Below are 19484 nucleotides of genomic sequence, written 5' to 3'. Positions count from 1 at the left end.
AGCAGAGTAATTATTTCTGCATGAGCCAACCTTTTGTGTTTCAGAGTGAAATCTTCAAATACTCATTTCTGTGAGGATTTGAGTTATAAATTAAGTTTGGAATTTTGAAACCAGTGAAGTAGAAAGGAGAAATGTGATTCTCTTGCTCAATTTTAATGCTGGTTTCTGGGTTGAGGTTTAAGATCTCTGGTTCCTGATATCACAGGGGGCTGTCAACAACACAGGGCCTGGCAGGAGGGATTTCTTGGAATGACAGAACCCCAGAATGGGTTGGATTGGAAAGGACCTTAAAGCCCATCCAACTCCACCCCTGCCCTGGGCAGGGACACCTTCCAGCAGCCCAGGCTGCTCCAAGCCCTGTCCATCCTGGCCTGGGACACTCTTCCCTTGAAGAGCTCATTGAATTGAACACTTGCCTTGACCAGTTCTCATCACAGTCCCCATCTGTGGGACACCTCCTGCCCTGCCCTGCCCTGTCCTGCCCTCAGCACTGCAGGGACAGTGCCCAGAGCAGCTCCTGAGGTGGCTGCAGGTGGCACCTCCCCCTCACCACCCGGGGTTGGCATTTCAGCTCCTCCTTGGTCCAAACACCTCCATCCTCCCAGGACACGGCTCAGGGCAGTGCCAGCCCCAGCCCTTGCCCAGGGGCACAGCCCTCCTGCTCCTCCCTCACCTTCTGCATGCACCAAACAGAACCACATTTGCAACAAAATCAATGCAATTCCATTGGGCTCCTCTGGGGAAGCACCTCCAGCACACGGAAAATTGGGGATTTTAATTAATTTTCCTGATTCATATTCTGCCAACAGACTGAGATTCATTTGAGCTCATTACATTTATTCACAGTTACATGGAGGGCCCTGATTGAGAACCACGGGAAGTCACCCAGAAACATTCCCTGCTCCAAACCACAACTGGGTACAAACTCCAGGAAAATCCTACACATGTGGCTCCCACCACCTGAGAGGGGGAACAGGAATAGCTGTTTTACTGGAACAATAATAGCAACAATTAATACCAACCCCCCCATTCCCTGTGTCCTCCCCACCGCCCACAGGTCCCTGGGGCTGGAGGAGACCAAGGCCACCAGCACAAGGACCAGCAGGTCCTTCACCAGGGACCCTCCTTGAGCTCCCCATCTGCTCCTGGGCACGCTGAACCTTTTAAACTTACATTTATATTTCTTTATAATAAACTTCAATCAGGTGTTTCTGCATTACTTTTAATTTCCAAGATTAAAAGCAACAGCATTTTTCAATTATCCCAAGGATGCTTTAGTGGCACAGGTTTCCTCAGCTCCCAATTCCAGCAGAATGTTTAGGGGAAATTAACACACTGTCTGCCTTCTGAGATCCCATTCCAGCCCTGGGAATGCTGTGAATTTATCTCCTTGTCCAACACACCAAACTGGGAGTTTCCTACCAGAAGGTACAAGGTTCTGCAGATGCAGATCCTAAAAGAAGAGGTTGATCCACTGAGACCACGGAATTTCTCCCTCCATCAGATATTTGTTCTGCACTAAAATTCCAGCACACAGACCTGGTTCAGGACTGAAAATTCAGGTCAAACACTGAGAATATGTTGGTTGAAACCTACTCTGTGGCTTCATTTGACAAGATAAAGCAGCTGCTGGAGCAATCCTGATGTCCCAAGGATCAGCAGGGACAACCCTCAGCCTGCACACCCTGCTTGGCTCTGGGTTGGGCAACCCCTGGCAGGTATTGGAACTGTGGAATTGCTGTTGCCACCAGGGAAACCTGATGGAAACTCCCTACAAGTGCACTGACATTTCTCAAAGCAAAAGGAAAACTGCTCCTTGTTTTACCAAGCAGTTAAGCAGAGAGTCAATTAAGTCTGACTTTCATGACATTTACCAAGCAAAGAGCTGGGCATGAATGGAAGGATTTGGTTGTTTGTCTTTTGTAACTACTACATGGAATATAAATATTTTTTCTTGTGTCAGTATCTTGTTATGCCATGGGAGACACTGAAGGAGCCTCTCCTGGTGCCCACCAGAGCCAACAGCTGTTGGGCAGGCCATGGATGTGGCCTGAGTGGAGCAGGGACTGAGCTGGAACTCCACCAGCTGAGCCAAAGGAGCTTTGCAAGAGCTCAGATGAATCCCAGAATCCCTGAGGCTGGAACAGACCTGGGCAATCCTGGAGTGCAGCCTGGGACTGGTGCCCACTTGTGCCCCAGCCCAGAGCAGTGAGTGCCACACCAGTCCTTCAGCACCACAGCAGCCATTCCCTCTGCAAGCAAATTTTAATCCTGCCAGATCTTTCCTTCTACTTCTAGTTACTCATGCCAGTGATATTCCAGGAAAAAGAGGTTAGAGAGGCCTTTTCTATAGGTACATAAGATCATGGAATAACCTGAGCTGGAAGGGACCCACAGGGACCATCCAATCCAACCCCTGGCCCTGCCCAGACACCCCAACAATCCCACCCTGTCCCCCAGAGCATCATCCAAACCCTCCTGGAGCTCTGGCAGCCTTGGGGCCGTGCCCACTGCCCTGGGGAGCCTGGTCAGTGCCCACCACCCTCTGGGGGAAGGACCTTTCCCTGAGATCCCACCTGACCCTGCCCTGGCACAGCTCCAGCCATTCCCTGGGCGCTGTCCCTGCCCTGGCACAGCTCCAGCCATTCCCTGGGTGCTGTCCCTGCCCTGGCACAGCTCCAGCCATTCCCTGTGCCCTGTCCCTGCCCTGGCACAGCTCCAGCCCTTCCCTGTGCCCTGTCCCTGCCCTGGCACAGCTCCAGCCCTTCCCTGTGCCCTGTCCCTGCCCTGGCACAGCTCCAGCCCTTCCCTGTGCCCTGTCCCTGCCCTGGCACAGCTCCAGCCCTTCCCTGTGCCCTGTCCCTGCCCTGGCACAGCTCCAGCCATTCCCTGGGTGCTGTCCCTGGTCCCCAGACATTCTCTTAGTGCCTTGGGAATCCCCATGTGACTCGGTGCAGCCAAAGTACATCCTGATCCATAAATCCAGTCCGGTCCATCCACACATTTGCATCAATTAAATGCTCCATGATTGACTTCATTTTCCAACATGCATGGGGTGAAAATTTGCACTATCAAGCAGTTCTGCCTGCTCTCACTCTGCCTGTCTCACACAGTTTGCTTTGGTAATGCCACAACCAGCTGAGTTTTCACACCCTCAGAACCATCAGTCCATTTCTGGAGAGTCTCTGGGCAGGTGAGCACTTCCAGTTTCCAGCAGACATTTCGTGTCCAACAGGCAGAGAATTGATACTCATTTCAATGTGATTCTGGGCATTCATTTATCCCACTGTACAATCAGATCTTCCCTTGCATGTGCCAACACAGATAGGAACTGAAAAGTAATTTTATGCTGAATATTAGCTCCAGTAGGAAGTTATCACTTTAATAACTATAAACATTCATTATCTTGCTTCGTTACACAGCATTAAAGCTGGGCACATCATTTACAACAGGCTTGTTAGAACTACTCAGCATTCCAAGTCAAGGCTGTTTTACTGCCAGACACGTGGGACACCCAGGAAGGGGAAGGAGAGGCTTCCTGAGGAGATAAACACCACATTTCTGCTTGGAATATTTGCCATTTTCCCAAAAGTGGTTGGGTTTTGTCCAGCCCATATCTAGGAATTCTGGCATGCAAAAGGGCCAGACCAATCCCAAGTAACAACTGCACAAGGAGAGTTCCCACCAAGTGAATCATCTCCATGGTGGGATGAGCCCAGCAGAGACCTGGACTGGCAGAACCAGCCCCCCCAGCTCCCTCAGCTGCTCCCCAACAGATCTCTGCTCCAAGTATTTTACAGGAATTCTCCCCCTACTCATTCACAGGGTCAGAGCCAGGGAACCCTTGAGGCTGGAAAAGACCTTGCAGATCATCAAGTCCTGCTGTTGCTCAGCCCCACCTCTGGCAGCATAAGAAACTGGGAGGGAGGAGGTTGGTCAGGAAACATCTGGAAACATCCAGGATAGATTGGATGGGATTTGGAGCAGCCTGGGCTGGTGGGAGGTGTCCCTGCCCATGGTGGGGGTGGCACTGGGTGGGCTTTGAGGTTCCTCCCACCCAAACCAGTCTGGGATTCTGAGATTCCATGAGGATATCAGGCTGAGCCTAAGGGTTTAATGGGAGTAACTGCACTGGCACATCACCTGTGCCCAGCACTGCCCCTCACTCAGTGCTGTGCCCACCCTGAAGAGTCCTCACCCTCTGTGTGCTGGGGCAGAGCAGCTGCTTCCTCCCCAAAGCACCCCCAAACCCCCCAGTAACTGTCCTGCAAACGTGGGTTAGATCAGCAGTTCAAAGCTGCTGCTGAAGGAGTGACAGACACACAAAGGCTGAGACAAGCACTGGCAGCAGGAGTGGTTCAGCACAGCCTTGTCTGGCCATTCAGGTGCCAAAGGAAAACTCCTGAGTCACTTGGCAGCTGCTCCATGGCAGGGCACACAGGGCACTGCCAGCCCTAAATAACTCGGGCAGCAGGACAGGTGGCAAATGGCTCACATGGCAGATGGTGCCTTTTTTACTATCTGTGCTCACTGCTAATTGAGGCTGTCCATAACCAGACTCAGCTCTTACCTTCTTCACTCCAATAATTAAAAAACTGCATATAAAGGGAATAAATACCCAATTCTTTACAGAATAGCTGTTTGGAGATCACCAGACATCCCCTGCCTGAATATCTGTGCAACTGCTTGTGTCCAACATTTACTGCATTTGGGTTTCTGTGAGAAAACCTCCAAAGGCTTGGCCTGACAGTGCTGCAGATTCAGCTCTGCCTCTCCCAGCTCCTGAAGGTGCACACAGTGAGGAGCTGCCTCTCCACAGGCTCCTGTTTAGTCTTTATGTTAAACCTGGCACAAAACTAAGCTAACAGCGAGCCTGGCATTAAATATTTAAGGGAACATTTTGCCTGGTAGATGCATGAGCAGAACCATCACTAGATGCAAAAAGAAAAGGGAAAAAAAAGGCACAAATCCCACAGAATTGAGCTGCAACAGCATTGCTGGAACCTTGTCCATTGGAGTCATGAGTGTGACAGGAGAGAGCACAGAACTCTCTGCAGACCCTTCTCCCTCTCGGTGCTGCTGGACAGCTCCAGCTCCAGCCCCAGCACCCGAGTCTTAGTGCAGTGAATGTCCTACCACAGACCACTCAGGCAGGAATGGGTTCCTCAAATTCAAATATTTCACTTGAAAAAACCCAGTAGTTTATGTTGCTACCAACCCCAGGGTTTTCTGCTGCTCCTTTTCCATGCATTTATTTCACCACTACGATTTTCTAAGCTCAGCACAGCAACAATCCAACAGCAAACAGCAAAAACGAGCCCAGAGCTGCTGCCATGGCTGAGCCCAGGCACAGCAAACCTGCAGCACCCAGCACATGCCACCCACGTCTGCCCACCCCATGCCCAGCTGGCATCCTGCACAGCAAAAGGCAACACATGGTTGTAAATTCCCTAAATATCCTCTGCTCTTACAGCTCTAATTCTGATTTTCTGTTACAAAATGTAAAACAAACTGCACTAAAACGAACTTGTGAAAATTCCCACCGAGTTCTGCACACTCTCAGCTCTCCTGAACTCCTGGGATCTGCTCCAAGGGAGCTCCAAGCAATTTCAGAGCCTGGATCCTCCCCTGCCCAGTGCCCTTCCCACACCTCCCAGTGCCCACCTCCTTCCACTGGCTCATTATTTCCAAAGTTACTAATTAGGCTGCCAGAAATGAACTGTGAGGCTGCAAAACTCATCCAAACCACAGACCTTAAAAATAAATATTCAGTTCTAAGATTATTAGTTGAGCAAATCACTGTGATTGGAGACACAGAAGCACCCAAGGTAGGACTGGAACACTGACCTCTCCTATGATCAATGGTGTACACTCAATTAACAGGGTGTAATCAAGACCACAACATTCAGCCTCCCAGGCAGCAATACACAGGGAGATTTAAGTTGGAAATCATTTAATTTTGGGGTCTGTGAGTTCATTCCTATCCACTAACACAGCCTTGCACAAACTTCAGAGGAGGAGAACGTGGGGAGTTCCTGAACTCGCCTGTTCCTTTATAAACCACGTGAGGACCAAGGAAGAGGCATCTGCCCCCACCCCACAGAGGAAACTCTGCCCATGTGCTCCTCTTTGGGAACAGGGAAGTCATAGTTAATAAACATAATTAATAACCACCAACCCAGAGATGCTGTAACTGAGAGGCCAGCAGGGTTGTGGAGCCAGGGAGACCCTGCACACTGGATTACACTCCCTGGATGCTCTCCCAGAAGGATAGATGGCCACTGAGACACTTATTTTGGCCAGCAGAGCTGCCTTTGGCCAACTGACCATTTTTCCTTTCAGGTATATTAAATTCAACTTCATTCCCTCACCTGCCAAACGTTCCAGCAGAGGATCAGAGAACCACAGGCTGGGCTGGGAGGGACCCCAAAGCCCACCCAGTGCCACCCCTGCCATGGGCAGGGACAACTCCCACCAGCCCAGGCTGCTCCAAGCCCTGTCCAGCCTGGCCTGGGACACTCCCAGGGATGGGGCAACGTGACCCCAGCACCTCCCAGCCCTCTCCTCCACCAACACAATAACAAGAAATTCTGAAACAATATTTTATGGAAGTTCTCCCAAGGAACCTGCTCAAGTCTTAATCAAATATTGTTCTACATCCAGCCGATACCTTCCCCCTGCCCACCCTCAACCTGAGGGGCAGCTCCAAAGGCTTGGTGTGCTCCCAGAGCACCCTGAGGTGGCAGAGGAGCCAGCCCAGGTGCCCACTGCCCCTCAGCACCACGACCACTGCCAGTCTCCCAGAGCTCTGAGCTCCCCCTGGCACACATTGCAGAGAACATCTCCAGAGTGCCCAAACCCACCTTCAACAGCCCCTGCCCCTCAGGACAGCCCCATCCCACCCAGCAGCCTCTCTGCAGCACCAGAACATGCCAAGCTGCCCAGCAGCCCCCCAGCAGGCACCTTACCTGGGCAGGGCGATGCCAGCAGTGGCACCTTGAGCGGGGCCAGGGTGAGCAGCTGGCAGGGCTGGGGCGCCTCGGGCTCCACCGACACCACGGCTGCTGTGGCCAGTGCCAGGGGCTGGGTGGCACCCATGGCCTTCAGGCTGCTCTGGCAACCACCTGTGGGGCAGGAGACACAGCAGGTTATTCGCAGGGCACAGCAGAGTTCAGGTGAAAGGATGTTTTCAGCACTCTGAGTCTGAGCACAAGATGGAACAGAGTCTGCAGCGCTCCCCACCCGTCCCTGCATGTCAGAGACACCCCAGCTTGGACGTGTAGGACATATGATATGTACAATGTAATGAGGCCACATCTGCAGATTGTGTCCCATTCTGGTCTCCAGAGCTCAAGAATTCCAGGATTACTAAGGCAGGAAAAAGCCCTCTAGAATCAGAGCCCACCCTCTGCCCGATGCCCACCTTGGCAAAGCCCTGCCAGCCCATGGAGCCCACCCTGTGCCCGATGCCCACCTTGCCCCCCAGCCCAGAGCACTCAGTGCCATGGCCAGTCCTGCCTTGGGCACCTCCAGGGCTGGGCACTCCAAACCTCCCTGGGCAGCCCCTGCCAGGGCCTGACCACCCTTTCCAGGCAGAAATTCCTCCTCATGTACAACCTGGACCTGTTGCAGCCCTCTCCTCTCATCCTCTCCATTGTCCCCTGGGAGAAGGGATTAAGGAGGAAAGCCAGGGAGGGGCTGCAGAGGGTCCAGCAGAGCCCCCAGAGGGGCTTTGGGCTCTGGAGCATCTCCCTGATGAGCAGAGACTGCGGGAGCTGGGCCTGGTCAGTGCAGAGCAGGGAAGGCTGAGAGGGACCCCATCAATGCACACAAGTGTCTCCAGGGGTGGCAGAGGGTGGGCCCAGGCCCTGCTCAGGGACAGGGACAGGGACAGGGACAGGGACAGGACGAGGAGCAACGGCCAGAAAGGGAAACACAACAAGTTCCACCTCGGCACGAGGCAGAACTTCTTCCCAGGGAGGTGCCAGAGCCTGGCACAGCTGCCCAGGGAGGGAGTGGAGTGTCCCCTGGAACCATCCCAGCGCCACCTGGACCTGCTCCTGTGCCACCTGCCCCAGGTGACCCTGCCCGGGCTGGGGGACCCCAGAGGGTCCTTCCAGCCCAACTATTCTGTCACTCTGTGACATATTTTCAAAGGGCTCTCAAAGCCCCTTTCCTAATCGTTATTCTGAAGTCCCAGCTCGTGGCTGGAGCATTTTCAGATATTAAAACCCCATAGATGTGAAAACATCATTATAACCCAGAGGGACAAGGCAGCAGTGACTCATATCCAAACTGTGCAGAGTTATTAAATATAAATGAAAAAACCTCAATAAAAAAGCCAAATATTTGAGCACATTGAACACAATTATTCTGAACTTTCCTAAATATAAGCTGTCTGATTTCAAATCTGATTCTTTTTATTACTTGCTGTATTAACCACCCAACATTCCTCTCCCCTTCCTGGCTGCTCTGCTGTTCTGCACACAAATACCTGAGTCTTACAAGTGGCACATCTCAAATCCTTCACTCAGAAACACAACAGGAACCTCCCAATGGCCTCAACAGGGAGCTCAGGAGTGCCCCAAGTTAAAGCTCCAACATCCTTCAGACTCTGTTCTATTCACCTTGCAGGGAGGACCTTCAGAGCTCAATCTTAAAGATGTTAAATAAATGAGAACATGAGGAGTAACAATCTTTGGGAGAAACCTAATTTGACAAACACCAGCTGTTCCTCCCTCCATGCCGAGCTACGGATTCGGAAATTAAGCAATCATTAGCTAATTATGTCATTCAGCAAACACTCCCAGCTCCTGTGGAAATCCTTCAGGCAACAGGAGGCAACTGTGGAGCTCCAAAAAATCACTATTTGCTCAGGCTCCTCCCTCCAGGCACAGTGTCAGTCTGGGGGATTCTTCATCCTGGTGTATCACCAAGAGGAAAACACGGAATTGGTGTTTGGGAAGGGTGACTGGGCAGGGTGAGGCAGCACCTCCAGGGGCAGGATCAAAGAATCCTGGAATGCTTTGGCTGGAAGGGACCCCAAAGCCCACCCAGTGCCACCCCTGCCATGGGCAGGGACACCTCCCACCAGCCCAGGCTGCTCCAAGCCCTGTCCAACCTGGCCTGGGACGCTCCCAGGGCTGGGGCAGCCACAGCTTCTCTGCCCAACCTGTGCCAGGGCCTGCCCACCCTCCCAGCCATCAATTCCTCCCCAATATCCCACCTATCCCTGCCCTCTGGCAGTGGGAAACCATTCCCCGTGTCCTGTCCCTCCATCCCTTGTCCCCAGTCCCTCTCCAGCTCTCCTGGAGCCCCTTCAGGCCCTTCAGGCCCTCTCAGGTGTTCCTGGAGCCTTCTCTTCTCCAGGTGACCCCTCCAGCTCTCCCAACTTTGTTCTAAGCCTTTATAAACAGTTATTTGCCAACAAACTAAGACCTACATCAGTAAAACAGAAGGTAAGTATTTTTAGGAAGCATCACCAAAAACAGGTCTGTTATTCTCCTGTTATTTCTCAGTGCCAAGGAACACCTGCAGATGCACTGACTGACAGGCACACAGGCCAAAACAACCACCAATATTTAAGTTTTGATCATTCAGTGATGGATAAATGACAAAAATTTTCTCCCAGAGTCATGATGGACTTTTAAATTAAAATAAATTGATGAAAATCCGTGTCCAACTAATCCAAGTGTTAAATCCAAGGTTATTTGTTATTCACCTGGGGACTAGAACAGCCATCAGTGAGGTCAAGCACCTCCAAGAGCCAAGGCTCCTTCCTAATCCCAGCTGTCTGAAGCCAGGAAAAATCCACATAACATCTCCTGTAGCTCCTATGAAAACGAATGTTGTCTGGAAAAACGACTTTTCTACTGGCTTCCTACAGGGTACAGGAGCAGAAAGGTTGTTTATTTCTCATTTGATTCTTTTATTTTGGAGAAGGGGATGGAATTTCCCCAAAGAGCCCAGGAAAAGAGGCAAATAATGCGAGCCTTGGTTGCTTGGCCAGGCAGAGGCTCTGCCAGCACCGATGACTAACACTCCTGGAGCAGGGCTCCCTCATTAAACTTTCATCAATGCCCTTATTAAAGTTTCATCACTCAGTTGAAAGAGAACTTTGGGTGATTTCCCCTCCTTTGATGAAGTTCTCTCTCCTTCTCTCCTGCTAAATAATTCCATGCAGGAAGGACTGTCCCTGGGATTGTTAATCCAGGAGAGGAGGCTCAGCTGGGGCTCTGGGGTCAGCACAGCCACTCTCCTGTCTCAGGCAGCTGGACAATCACTCAGCACCTCATCAGCTCCAACACATCTCTGGAGCTGCCAAAGCTGGCCCAGATGTGACTCCTCAGAGCTGGGCACCTTCACCTGAGAATTCTCCCCAGAACCAAACCAGATTCTGCCACAAGGGTTTAGGTTTCAGAATGACCTTTAATCACCCCAAATTTACAGGTGGAATTTCAAGAGTCAAATGCCATGAGAGCAGGAGGAAAATGCAACCATCAAAATACCCCTGAGGGGGAAAACCTGCAGCATTTCTCCCAGAAAGGGTGTTTGCTCCAAGTCTGGGTTTGGCAGGTCAAGGTAGACCCTGGGCAGGGAGGTGAGACTTGTCTGCTGAATCCCAGGATCCCTGAGGCTGGAATTGCCCTCCCAGCTCATGGAGCCCACCCTGTGCCCGATGCCCACCTTGGCAAAGCCCTGCCAGCCCATGGAGCCCACTCTGTGCCCGATGCCCACCTTGGCAAAGCCCTGCTGGCCCATGGAGCCCACCCTGTGCCCGATGCCCACCTTGGCAAAGCCCTCCCAGCCCATGGAGCCCACCCTGTGCCCGATGTCCACCTTGGCAATGCCCTCCCAGCCCATGGAGCCCATCCTGTGCCTGATGCCCACCTTGGCCCCCAGCCCAGAGCACTGAGTGCCCTGGCCAGTCCTGCCTTGGGCACCTCCAGGGCTGGGCACTCCAACCCTCCCTGGGCAGCCTCTGCCAGTGCCTGCCCACCCTTTCCAGGGGGAAATTCCTCCTGAAAACCAGGAAGAATCATCACCAGGGTCCAACACCAGTCATGCCTTTAGCAGGAGCTCCCAGCACCTCTTGGAAGGAGCTCTGTGAGCCATCCCAGCCCCTGCACCCTCGGGGTGGTGGCTGAGGCCACTCCAGCCCAGCCCAAGGCTCTGAATCCTCCCCTGCTGAGTGTCTGCAGCACCATCGACCCTGCAATAAATGAAGCCATGGATTGACTTAAACAGAGTATTTATCCCTCTGTAAAGGAAAACATATTGATATCCCTCTCTCCTGGAGCCCAGCAAGGGGAAAACAGCTCCTGCACTTCCCTTTGTACCTGCAGTCATTGCATGAGGGTGCCAGGACAGCCCCACCAACCTGCTCCTGTGCAGTAAATAAGAATCCTGGGTTCCTCACAACCAGCAGCTACAGAGCTCTGGCAGAGCTGCTTTTGTTCACCAGGGTCCTGGGTCCAGCAGGACAAAGGTCTGAAAGGGTCAGAACTGCCAGCCTTGCCCATTAACACATTGCTTTTATTTCTATAATTTAAGTATTAAACCAATCCTAGCTGGGCTAAATTTCCTCTTGATTTGGGTTGACAACAGCAGAAGCACAAAAGAACCATAAACTTAATAAGCAAAACCAAAACTTTGTGCAGGCTGTGATTAAAGTCAAGCATTCCCAGACCTAATGAAGTGTTTGGCTCTGCAGTGCCTGAATGCTCCACAAATAGAGAGAGCTCTGATGGCTTTTCAGGGACATGAAGAGGGTCCTGCAGTGCCATTCTTGTTTCCCAAACAGGGAGCCCCAGCACAGGCAAAGTAAACACCAGATAATCCAATTGGAGAAGCCAAAACCTGATTACTTGGTTATGCAAATGGGCTTCAAATCAAAGCTGGTGCTTCAGAAATACAGAAGGTCAGAGGTCCTGGGTCCTGCATTTCAAAACTGCCAAAAACCGTAAGACAACAGAACCCAAATTCAACACAAAGCAAACCCACTTCCTTCAGAGGTCTGGAATGTCTGAAATGTAAACTGCAATTACCTGGAACACCATGTGTGTGTGTGGAGATGTGTAAGTGCATTTACACTCCAACACTGATAATTGCTACAGGAATCACTGGCTCAGTTCTGAAAGGCTCCTGGGGTTAGAAGGAAGGAAGGACACTGACAGGAAGGATCCAAATTTTAATGTGTTGAGCGTGTCCCACATGACATCCTTGTCTCTAACCTGGACATGGATTTGACAGATGGACCAAGTGGAGGGTAAGGAATGGTCTGGAAGGTCACATGCAAAGAGTTGTGGTCAAGGGCTCGATGTCCATGTGGACCCAGTGACGAGTGGTGTCCTCTGAGGTCAGGATTGGGCCCTGTGGGGTCAGGGTTGGACCCTCTGGGCTCAGGGTTGGGACTGGAGCTGTGTGACATCTGTGTGTGACAGGGACAGTGGGATTGATGCACCCTCAGTCACTGCTGATGACACAGAGCTGGTGGGGCTGTCACACGCCCAAGGGAAGGGATGGGGCATCCAGAGGGCTCTGGACAGGCTGCACAGGTGGGGCTGTGCCAGCTTCATGAAGTTCAACAAGGCCAAGCACAAGGTAGTTGGGTCAAGACAATCCCAACACAAACTCAGGCTGGGAGGAGAAAGGATGGAGAGCAGCCCTGGGGAGGAGGACTTGGGGTGCTGGTGGGTGCCCAGCCCTGGGTGTGTTCAAGGCCAGGCTGGAATGACCTGGGCTAGTTCTAGTGGAAGGTGTCCCTGTCCATGGAGTGGAACTGGAACTGAACGGGCTTTGATGTCCCTTCCAAGCCAAACCATCCTATGGTTCTGTGAAAACCTTCCCAATGACACCAACAGGAACACACCATTGGCAAGGAACCCCTGATGGAGAAGCTCTTGAGAGCCAGGAAAGCCAAACCACAAGGACACCCCTTCAAACATGAAAAATAACCTCAACAACAGTAAAGCACAGAATATCATGTACCAGAGGGTGACAGCTTTTATCTGACTGGTGGCACCAAGGGGTCCTGCCAATGCCCCCTCACCCCACCTGCAGCCACTGACCTTGGGATGTGCAGGTGCCACATGGGCACCTCTGACTTGGCACCAAACCAGCCCTGCCCTCACCCACGTGGTTGAGAGCTCCATGCAGGACAGAAAAACATTCATCCTTCCTGTACAAAGATCTCAATCCTTTCTCTGAGAAATGCCCAGGCAGTTCCTTCCTCCCAAAGGCAGCAGACGCAGAACGAGCCGTCATTCCGGGGTGCCAAAGGCCACAACTCCCCTCAGACACACAAACCACTAAGTACATCAATTCACGGCTTGCAGTTCGTGAGACAATAATGGAGCTTCCTTTGCTCACAGAAAATAACACCTCGTAGTAGCTGGAGCTGCAGCGGGAAATGCTGCACATTCCCCTCCTAAACGCTGCACATTCCCCTCCTAAATGCTGCGCATTCCCCTCCTAAATGCTGCGCATTCCCCTCCGCGGGCTCCGCGCTCCTCCTTCATCCCTGGATCGCGCAGACCCATTGAGGGAACAATTAACAATTAGCTCATTAGTGAGGACTGTGCGAGGCAGCTCTGCCCGACCAGCCCCGAACGGATCCGACGCAAACCTCATTAACTCCTCCGTTTGTACCACTTAACGAAGCCATTTGCTCGCAGTGTTTTTATTACTCTCCAAGTTCAGTGTAAAGATCATACAGGAAATACTTGAGGTGCCACCACAACCCTTGGAGAAGCAGGTTCTGGTTGTGGCTGGAGGACAAGGACGGTGCTGTCCTGCAGGGATGGCCCTGCCCATGCCCTGAGGCCACACAGCCTGGGATGCTCCTGGATTGGCATCGACCACAGCAACCAGAATGGAGATTTCAAGAGGAATAGGAAGAAATTCCTGGCTGGGAGGGTGGGCAGGCCCTGGCACAGGTGCCCAGATCAGCTGTGGCTGCCCCATCCCTGGGAGTGTCCCAGGCCAGGTTGGACAGGGCTTGGAGCAGCCTGGGCTGGTGGGAGGTGTCCCTGTTGGTGGCACAGGAGTGGAGCTAGGTGGGCTCTAAGGTCCCTTTCAAGTCAAACCCTTCCAGGATTCTATGATTTAGAGCCATGGTTGGGGGGCTCTGTGCCCCTCCCTGCCCCTCTGCCACCCAGCAGGGCTCAGGGGCTTCTGCAGAGGCAGCAGCCAATGCTGCAAGTGCTGCTGGAGGAGGAGTTGGCACAGGGATCAGGTATATTTGTGCATGTTTAAAATCGTGAAATATTTTACAATATTGAAATCTTTCAAACCTGCACAAACAAAGGAGGGGCTGTTGCTCCTCTGCACCTCCCTCCCCATCACAGCTTTCCTCAAACCCCACTTCCTGGGGGCACAGCTTGATGCTGCCCCACATCATCCTGGGGGGATGCAGCTGGGTTTATAGGTAATAAATAAATAATCCAACGAATATCAAGGAATTAATAGTGGGGTTTCCCCAGAGCAGCCCCAAGCACTGAGCTCCTGGCAGGAGGAGGAGGCAGCTGACAGACAAACACCAAAACATGGGCCCATTCGAGTGCTTCAACATGTTTAGTGCAGAACAATATTCACTGCTAATTAATCAGGCTGGCAAATGAGCCCAAACAGCGACAGCCTCTTCCAGCACACTCTGAATCTCAACAGTGATGGCAAAATGCAACATCCCATGTGCTGCTCAGCTGCAAAATAAAAGGGACCTTTTAGGCAGAGAGCACAGAAAAAGGAGCTGTGGTGTCACCCCAACAGGCATCACCTGGGGTCGAAGGAAGGAACAATTGGCAGCAAGCCAGTAAATCAAATCCTCAATTTCAGAATGTATTTGGGGTTGAAACACGAGCAGCACTTTCCTTCTCAACCTCTTCTCTGAAACAACTGCTTTTAATTTACTGCTGCAGCAACAAAACAGAGATTCAGCTCTACTGCACTGCATGTTCTGCTCTTTTCCAAGTATAAATGTTATTTTCCAAGTACAAATCTTAGTTACATAAAGCATCACAGAATATTTACATGGCAAATATTTGTATTTACACTCTTATGGATATATTTACAGGTATATTCATCCTCACAGCTCTTAATTCTATTAATGAGTTATGCAGAATAATGGAATTTATTCCACAATATGATTGTGCATAACTGAGCCTTAATAAGCTGATGGATCAATTGCTCTGCTCTGCTGCCAGTTGCCTGCAGAGACCACACCAAGCCCTTGCAATGAGCAGCCAACAGACCTGCCCATGGGCTGTGCTGCAGCATCAGGGACTCCCTCAGGGGGTCAGCGACTTCTTGTTTGAAAAACAAACTGTGCACTTGGGGAGTGGCTGGTCCCTCCTTTCCAGGGGTCAACAACCACTTCTGGAACAGCCTGGTACAATCTCCTGTAATTACACATGGTCCTTTTTTTCTCTGTTTTAGAGGATGAAATGTGCTTTGCCATCAGAGTTCAGGTCAAGCAAGAGATTTTTAGCTGAATGGAAGGAAACCTTTCCTTTAGAGAACAGCTTGTGCCTCTCTGGGAGATGCATTAAGGGAAAAACACCAATTAACAGGCAAGTATGTAATTATTTACATGCCACTGACCTGGTACCAGCTGGGGTGCCAACACCAGCGTGGGCAGTGGCCTGGAGGCAGCAGCGGGCCTGGCTACAGCCAGAGCCACTTGGTTGGTCATCAGCAGAGGTTTCTCAGCTCCCTGGAACAGCCTGGACTCCTCAGGATGTATCCAGGCTGAATCCAGAGCAAATGCATTGTTCAAGTATATCTGTCCAACAGGAAAAACAACAAATATTACCATTTGAGATACAAAATTCAGAAATAAAGGGGAGACTAAAGTGTTTTAAACTCAATATTACAGCAGGTATTGCCTCACCTGGGGCAAACCCGCCAAACTGGATGGATTTCTGCTCCCTCACTGTTGAGGCTGAGTCAGAGTGACCATTTAAAAATTAATTGGCTTTTAACCTGACTCATCAGCTGATGCAGCACCACAAAAGAAAAGGATGACTGAAGGCAGCGGTGCCCCAGGCACGAGAGACCCATTGGCACCTCCGGGATCGCTGCCACCTTCCAAACGGGCACATGGGCTGAGGGAGGGGTGGGACAAAGGCACAGCGCTGCACTGGCAGTGCCCAGCTGGCACATGGTCGGGTCAGGGTAACTGAGGGCGGGATGAGGACACGGGACCACGAGTGCCACCCTGGCACTGGGGACGGGCAGCACTCGCGGTGCCCCCACTGCTGCCAGCGCTGGACCTCGGCATTGGTGTGGGCACAAACCGGGGGAAACCAGGCAGGGAAACGGGCAAACTCCCCATAGCACACCCCATAGGGAAAGGAAGACATTCTACCCAATGGAGCAAAGACTTAAAGATATTTCAGTCCAGAAAAGCGAAGCTGCTGCTCCATCAACTGCCCCTCCCAACGTTCCTCCTCCGGAGGTTCTCCTGGCAAACCACTGGCTCTCACACTCCATCACAATCCACTGAGCCCGTAACATTCCTCAGCTTCCATCCTTCGTGTACTGCAGCCTTGAAAACACTTCAGCGTGCCGAGATCAGACTTACTTTGCAGCTGGGCAGCCTTTTATCGATCCAGCTTTTCCCAGCAGGAGGCGGAACCGTAGCCGTGAACACAGGGGGGAAAACGGGCACAAATTCCACGCTCGAAGAAGGTGAAAATCCGATGACTGGAGATTGAGCTCCAAATATCCACTTCGGGGGTGAAAAAAAAAAAGGCAACAGGAAGAAGAGTTAACAAAAGGATTTTATCCTGAGTAAGTCAGTGCTTTTCACGATTTCCTAACGATGTTACAGACGAGCACACAGAATTACGAGCCCTTCCCTTCAGTCCAGCAGGAATTTGAGGTTCTTTGGGCATCACACGGCACTGGCACCACACGCTGGTTTAGGGAGCCACAAACCAGTAGCCTGGAGAAGGCGGCACTGGGAATGGCTGCAGTCGCTGGGTTCGCTCTGCTCAGCCTGAGCCTCGCTCACAAAACCAAACATCGCAGCAAAGTGCTCTGAAAATGCATCTCGAGAAACAAAGGAAATGGCAGAGACTTTTTTTTCTCAACTTAAATTTGCTTGGCAAATGAGTTCCCACGGCAAAACCGCCTCTGCGGGTCAGTCAGGTGGGCTCACGCCGGGGAATAACTGATGTTCCCGTTTCCTTAGACCCAGCAGCGACTGTTTTCTCCCGAACCGCAAGAGACGCTCGAGCTCGAAAAGGCTGGAAATCATCACACGAAATCGAGCGGACACTCCAGCGCTCACATCCCGGGTTTATTTTTACCTCTGTCTAGTAAAAAGCAAAGACGAGGCAAAACTACGGCGCAGCTCCGACACCTTCGCTGTGCCAGCGCGAACAGCCGGCCGAGAGGCTTCGCCATCGCTGCTGCTCACGGCAGCAATTAATAATTCAAATATTCATCAGGGGAATCACTGGCGCGACACAGCGGTTCCAGTGACACGGCTCAAAACTTTCGTCTTTATAAATATTCCAAGAACGCAGCGCGGCGATGCTGCCCGGGCTGCCGGAGCATCCCTCGCTCCGGCTGCAGCCGCGGAAAGCGCATCCCCAGCGGCACGAGCGGCAGCCGGACCCGGCCCCGCCGGAGGGACCCCCGGCCGCTCCGAACAGCCCCCCGACCCCTCCGAACAGCCCCCCGACCCCGCCGGAGGGACCCCCGGCCGCTCCGAACAGCCCCCCGACCCCCGAAAGGACCCCCGGCCTCTCCGAACAGCCCCCCGACCCCGCCGGAGGGACCCCCGGCCGCTCCGAACAGCCCCCCGACCCCGCCGGAGGGACCCCCGGCCGCTCCGAACAGCCCCCCGACCCCGCCGGAGGGATCCCCGGCCGCTCCGAACAGCCCCCCGACCCCGCCGGAGGGACCCCCGGCCGCTCCGAACAGCCCCCCGGCCCCGCCGAAAGGAGCCCAGCTCTGCGCCCAGCCCTTTTGCCCCCGGGGAAAACTCCCCGCAGGTTTCCAGAGCCCTGGAAGCGCTGCGATCCCGCACACGGAGGATGACCGAGCGCGGCGGGGACACCGGAGCCCGGGGAGGGGGATGCGGAGCCCGAGAAGGCGGGATGGAGAGCCCAGGGGGCACAGCCCGGGGAGGGCGATGGAGAGCCCAGGGGGCACAGCCCGGGGAGGGCGATGGAGAGCCCAGGGGGCACAGCCCGGGGAGGGCGATGGAGAGCCCAGGGGGCACAGCCCGGGGGCATCAGAGCCCGGGGAGGGGAATGCAGAGCCCGAGAACGCGGGATGGAGAGCCTTGGGGAAGAGGATGCAGGGCTCGGAAAAGGGGGATGCAGAACTCGGGGTGTCCCCGCCGCCCGTCGGGCTCTGTCTCGGCGCATCCCCTGCACGGAGGGGTCCCGGTGGCAGGGCTGGCGCTGGGCACGGACGCAGACGGGCAAAGTTGTGCTCCTCCGGAGGGCGCGGGGCCGGCGCCGCCCTTACCTGTCCCTGGAGCAGCGGCTCGGCCGTGGCGGGCAGCAGCGGCAGCAGCGGCTCGGCGGGGCCGCGCCAGCCCCGCAGCACGGCGGGCACGGGAGCGGGGGGCGGCGGCAGCAGCAGCGGCGGCGGCGCGGGGGGACCCCCGGCGGGGGCGGCGGAGCCCACCCGGAGCAGCCTCGCGGGCAGCACCCAGGCCCAGGGCGGCGCGGGGGGCTCGGCGGGCGGCGGCCACAGCAGCGGCGGCGGGCGCGGGGCGGCGGCGGCCGGGAGCATCCCGCATGGCACGGGCGGAGGGACCGCTCCGCGCGGCGCCCGCTCCGCCGCCGAGTGAACTCCAGAGCGGCGGCAGCCGCGGGCAGGCTCCGCCCGGCGCGGGGAGGGGGGCGCGGGCAGCGGGGCGGGGGCGCCGGGGCCGCCCCGGGGAGGGACGGACGGGAGGGAGGGAGGGGGCGCCGGGACCGGCCCCCGGCACAGCCCCCGCCGGCGGCGCGGCCGCTGTCGATGATCGGCGGGGGGAAAACGGGGTGTTCGGCGTCTTGCCCAGCGCCCGGGAGGCACCCCCTGCCCGGGGGTGTGCGGGGATGGCACAGGTGGCGGAGGTGGGCACGGGCCCTCGGACAGCACCCCCGACATTCCCGCACCTCCAGCCTCCCGGAGCCCCCACCACCACCCCAACACCCCAGAGTCCCCAATCCCCCCGAGCTCCCCAAAATTCCCTAACCCCCCAACTTCCCAACGCCCCCGCTCCCCACAGCTCTCCAGGCGCCCCCCAGCAGCCCCAGAGCCCCGAACCCCCCAGCCCCTCTACCTTCCCCAGGCCGGGAACGCGCCGCGGCTTCGGAAGCAGCAGCAGGTCTGATAATCCCACGGGTGCCCCCTCAAAGGTGAACCTTCTGTCTGCAGTGGAAATAACAGAGATTTAAACTAGAAGAGGGGAGAATTATCTCAGATATTGGGAAGAAGGTCTTCCCTGGGAGGGTGGGCAGGCCCTGGCACAGGTGCCC

The 19484-nt window shown here is 54.2% G+C and overlaps 1 protein-coding gene across 2 annotated transcripts in view; it reads right to left on the bottom strand.

Annotated features, from left to right (window-relative positions):
* The window catches only part of TCERG1L (transcription elongation regulator 1 like), a 57806-nt gene extending 39030 nt beyond the window's left edge, over positions 1-18776 (bottom strand). For both annotated transcript variants that reach the window (XM_071563721.1, XM_071563722.1), the window contains exons 1-4: positions 18484-18776; positions 16583-16729; positions 15601-15781; positions 6969-7124 (exon numbers count right to left, since the gene is read on the bottom strand). In XM_071563721.1, the coding sequence (XP_071419822.1) occupies positions 6969-7124; positions 15601-15781; positions 16583-16729; positions 18484-18753 (754 nt within the window). In that variant the 5' untranslated portion in view covers positions 18754-18776. The remainder of the gene's footprint in view (positions 1-6968; positions 7125-15600; positions 15782-16582; positions 16730-18483) is intronic.
* Between the last annotated feature and the right edge of the window lie 708 nt (positions 18777-19484).

Source organism: Pithys albifrons, chromosome 9 (genome assembly GCF_047495875.1).
Source record: "Pithys albifrons albifrons isolate INPA30051 chromosome 9, PitAlb_v1, whole genome shotgun sequence".
In the NCBI taxonomy this organism is placed as follows: Eukaryota; Metazoa; Chordata; class Aves; order Passeriformes; family Thamnophilidae; genus Pithys; species Pithys albifrons.
This window is presented reverse-complemented; position numbering and strand designations above follow the sequence as displayed.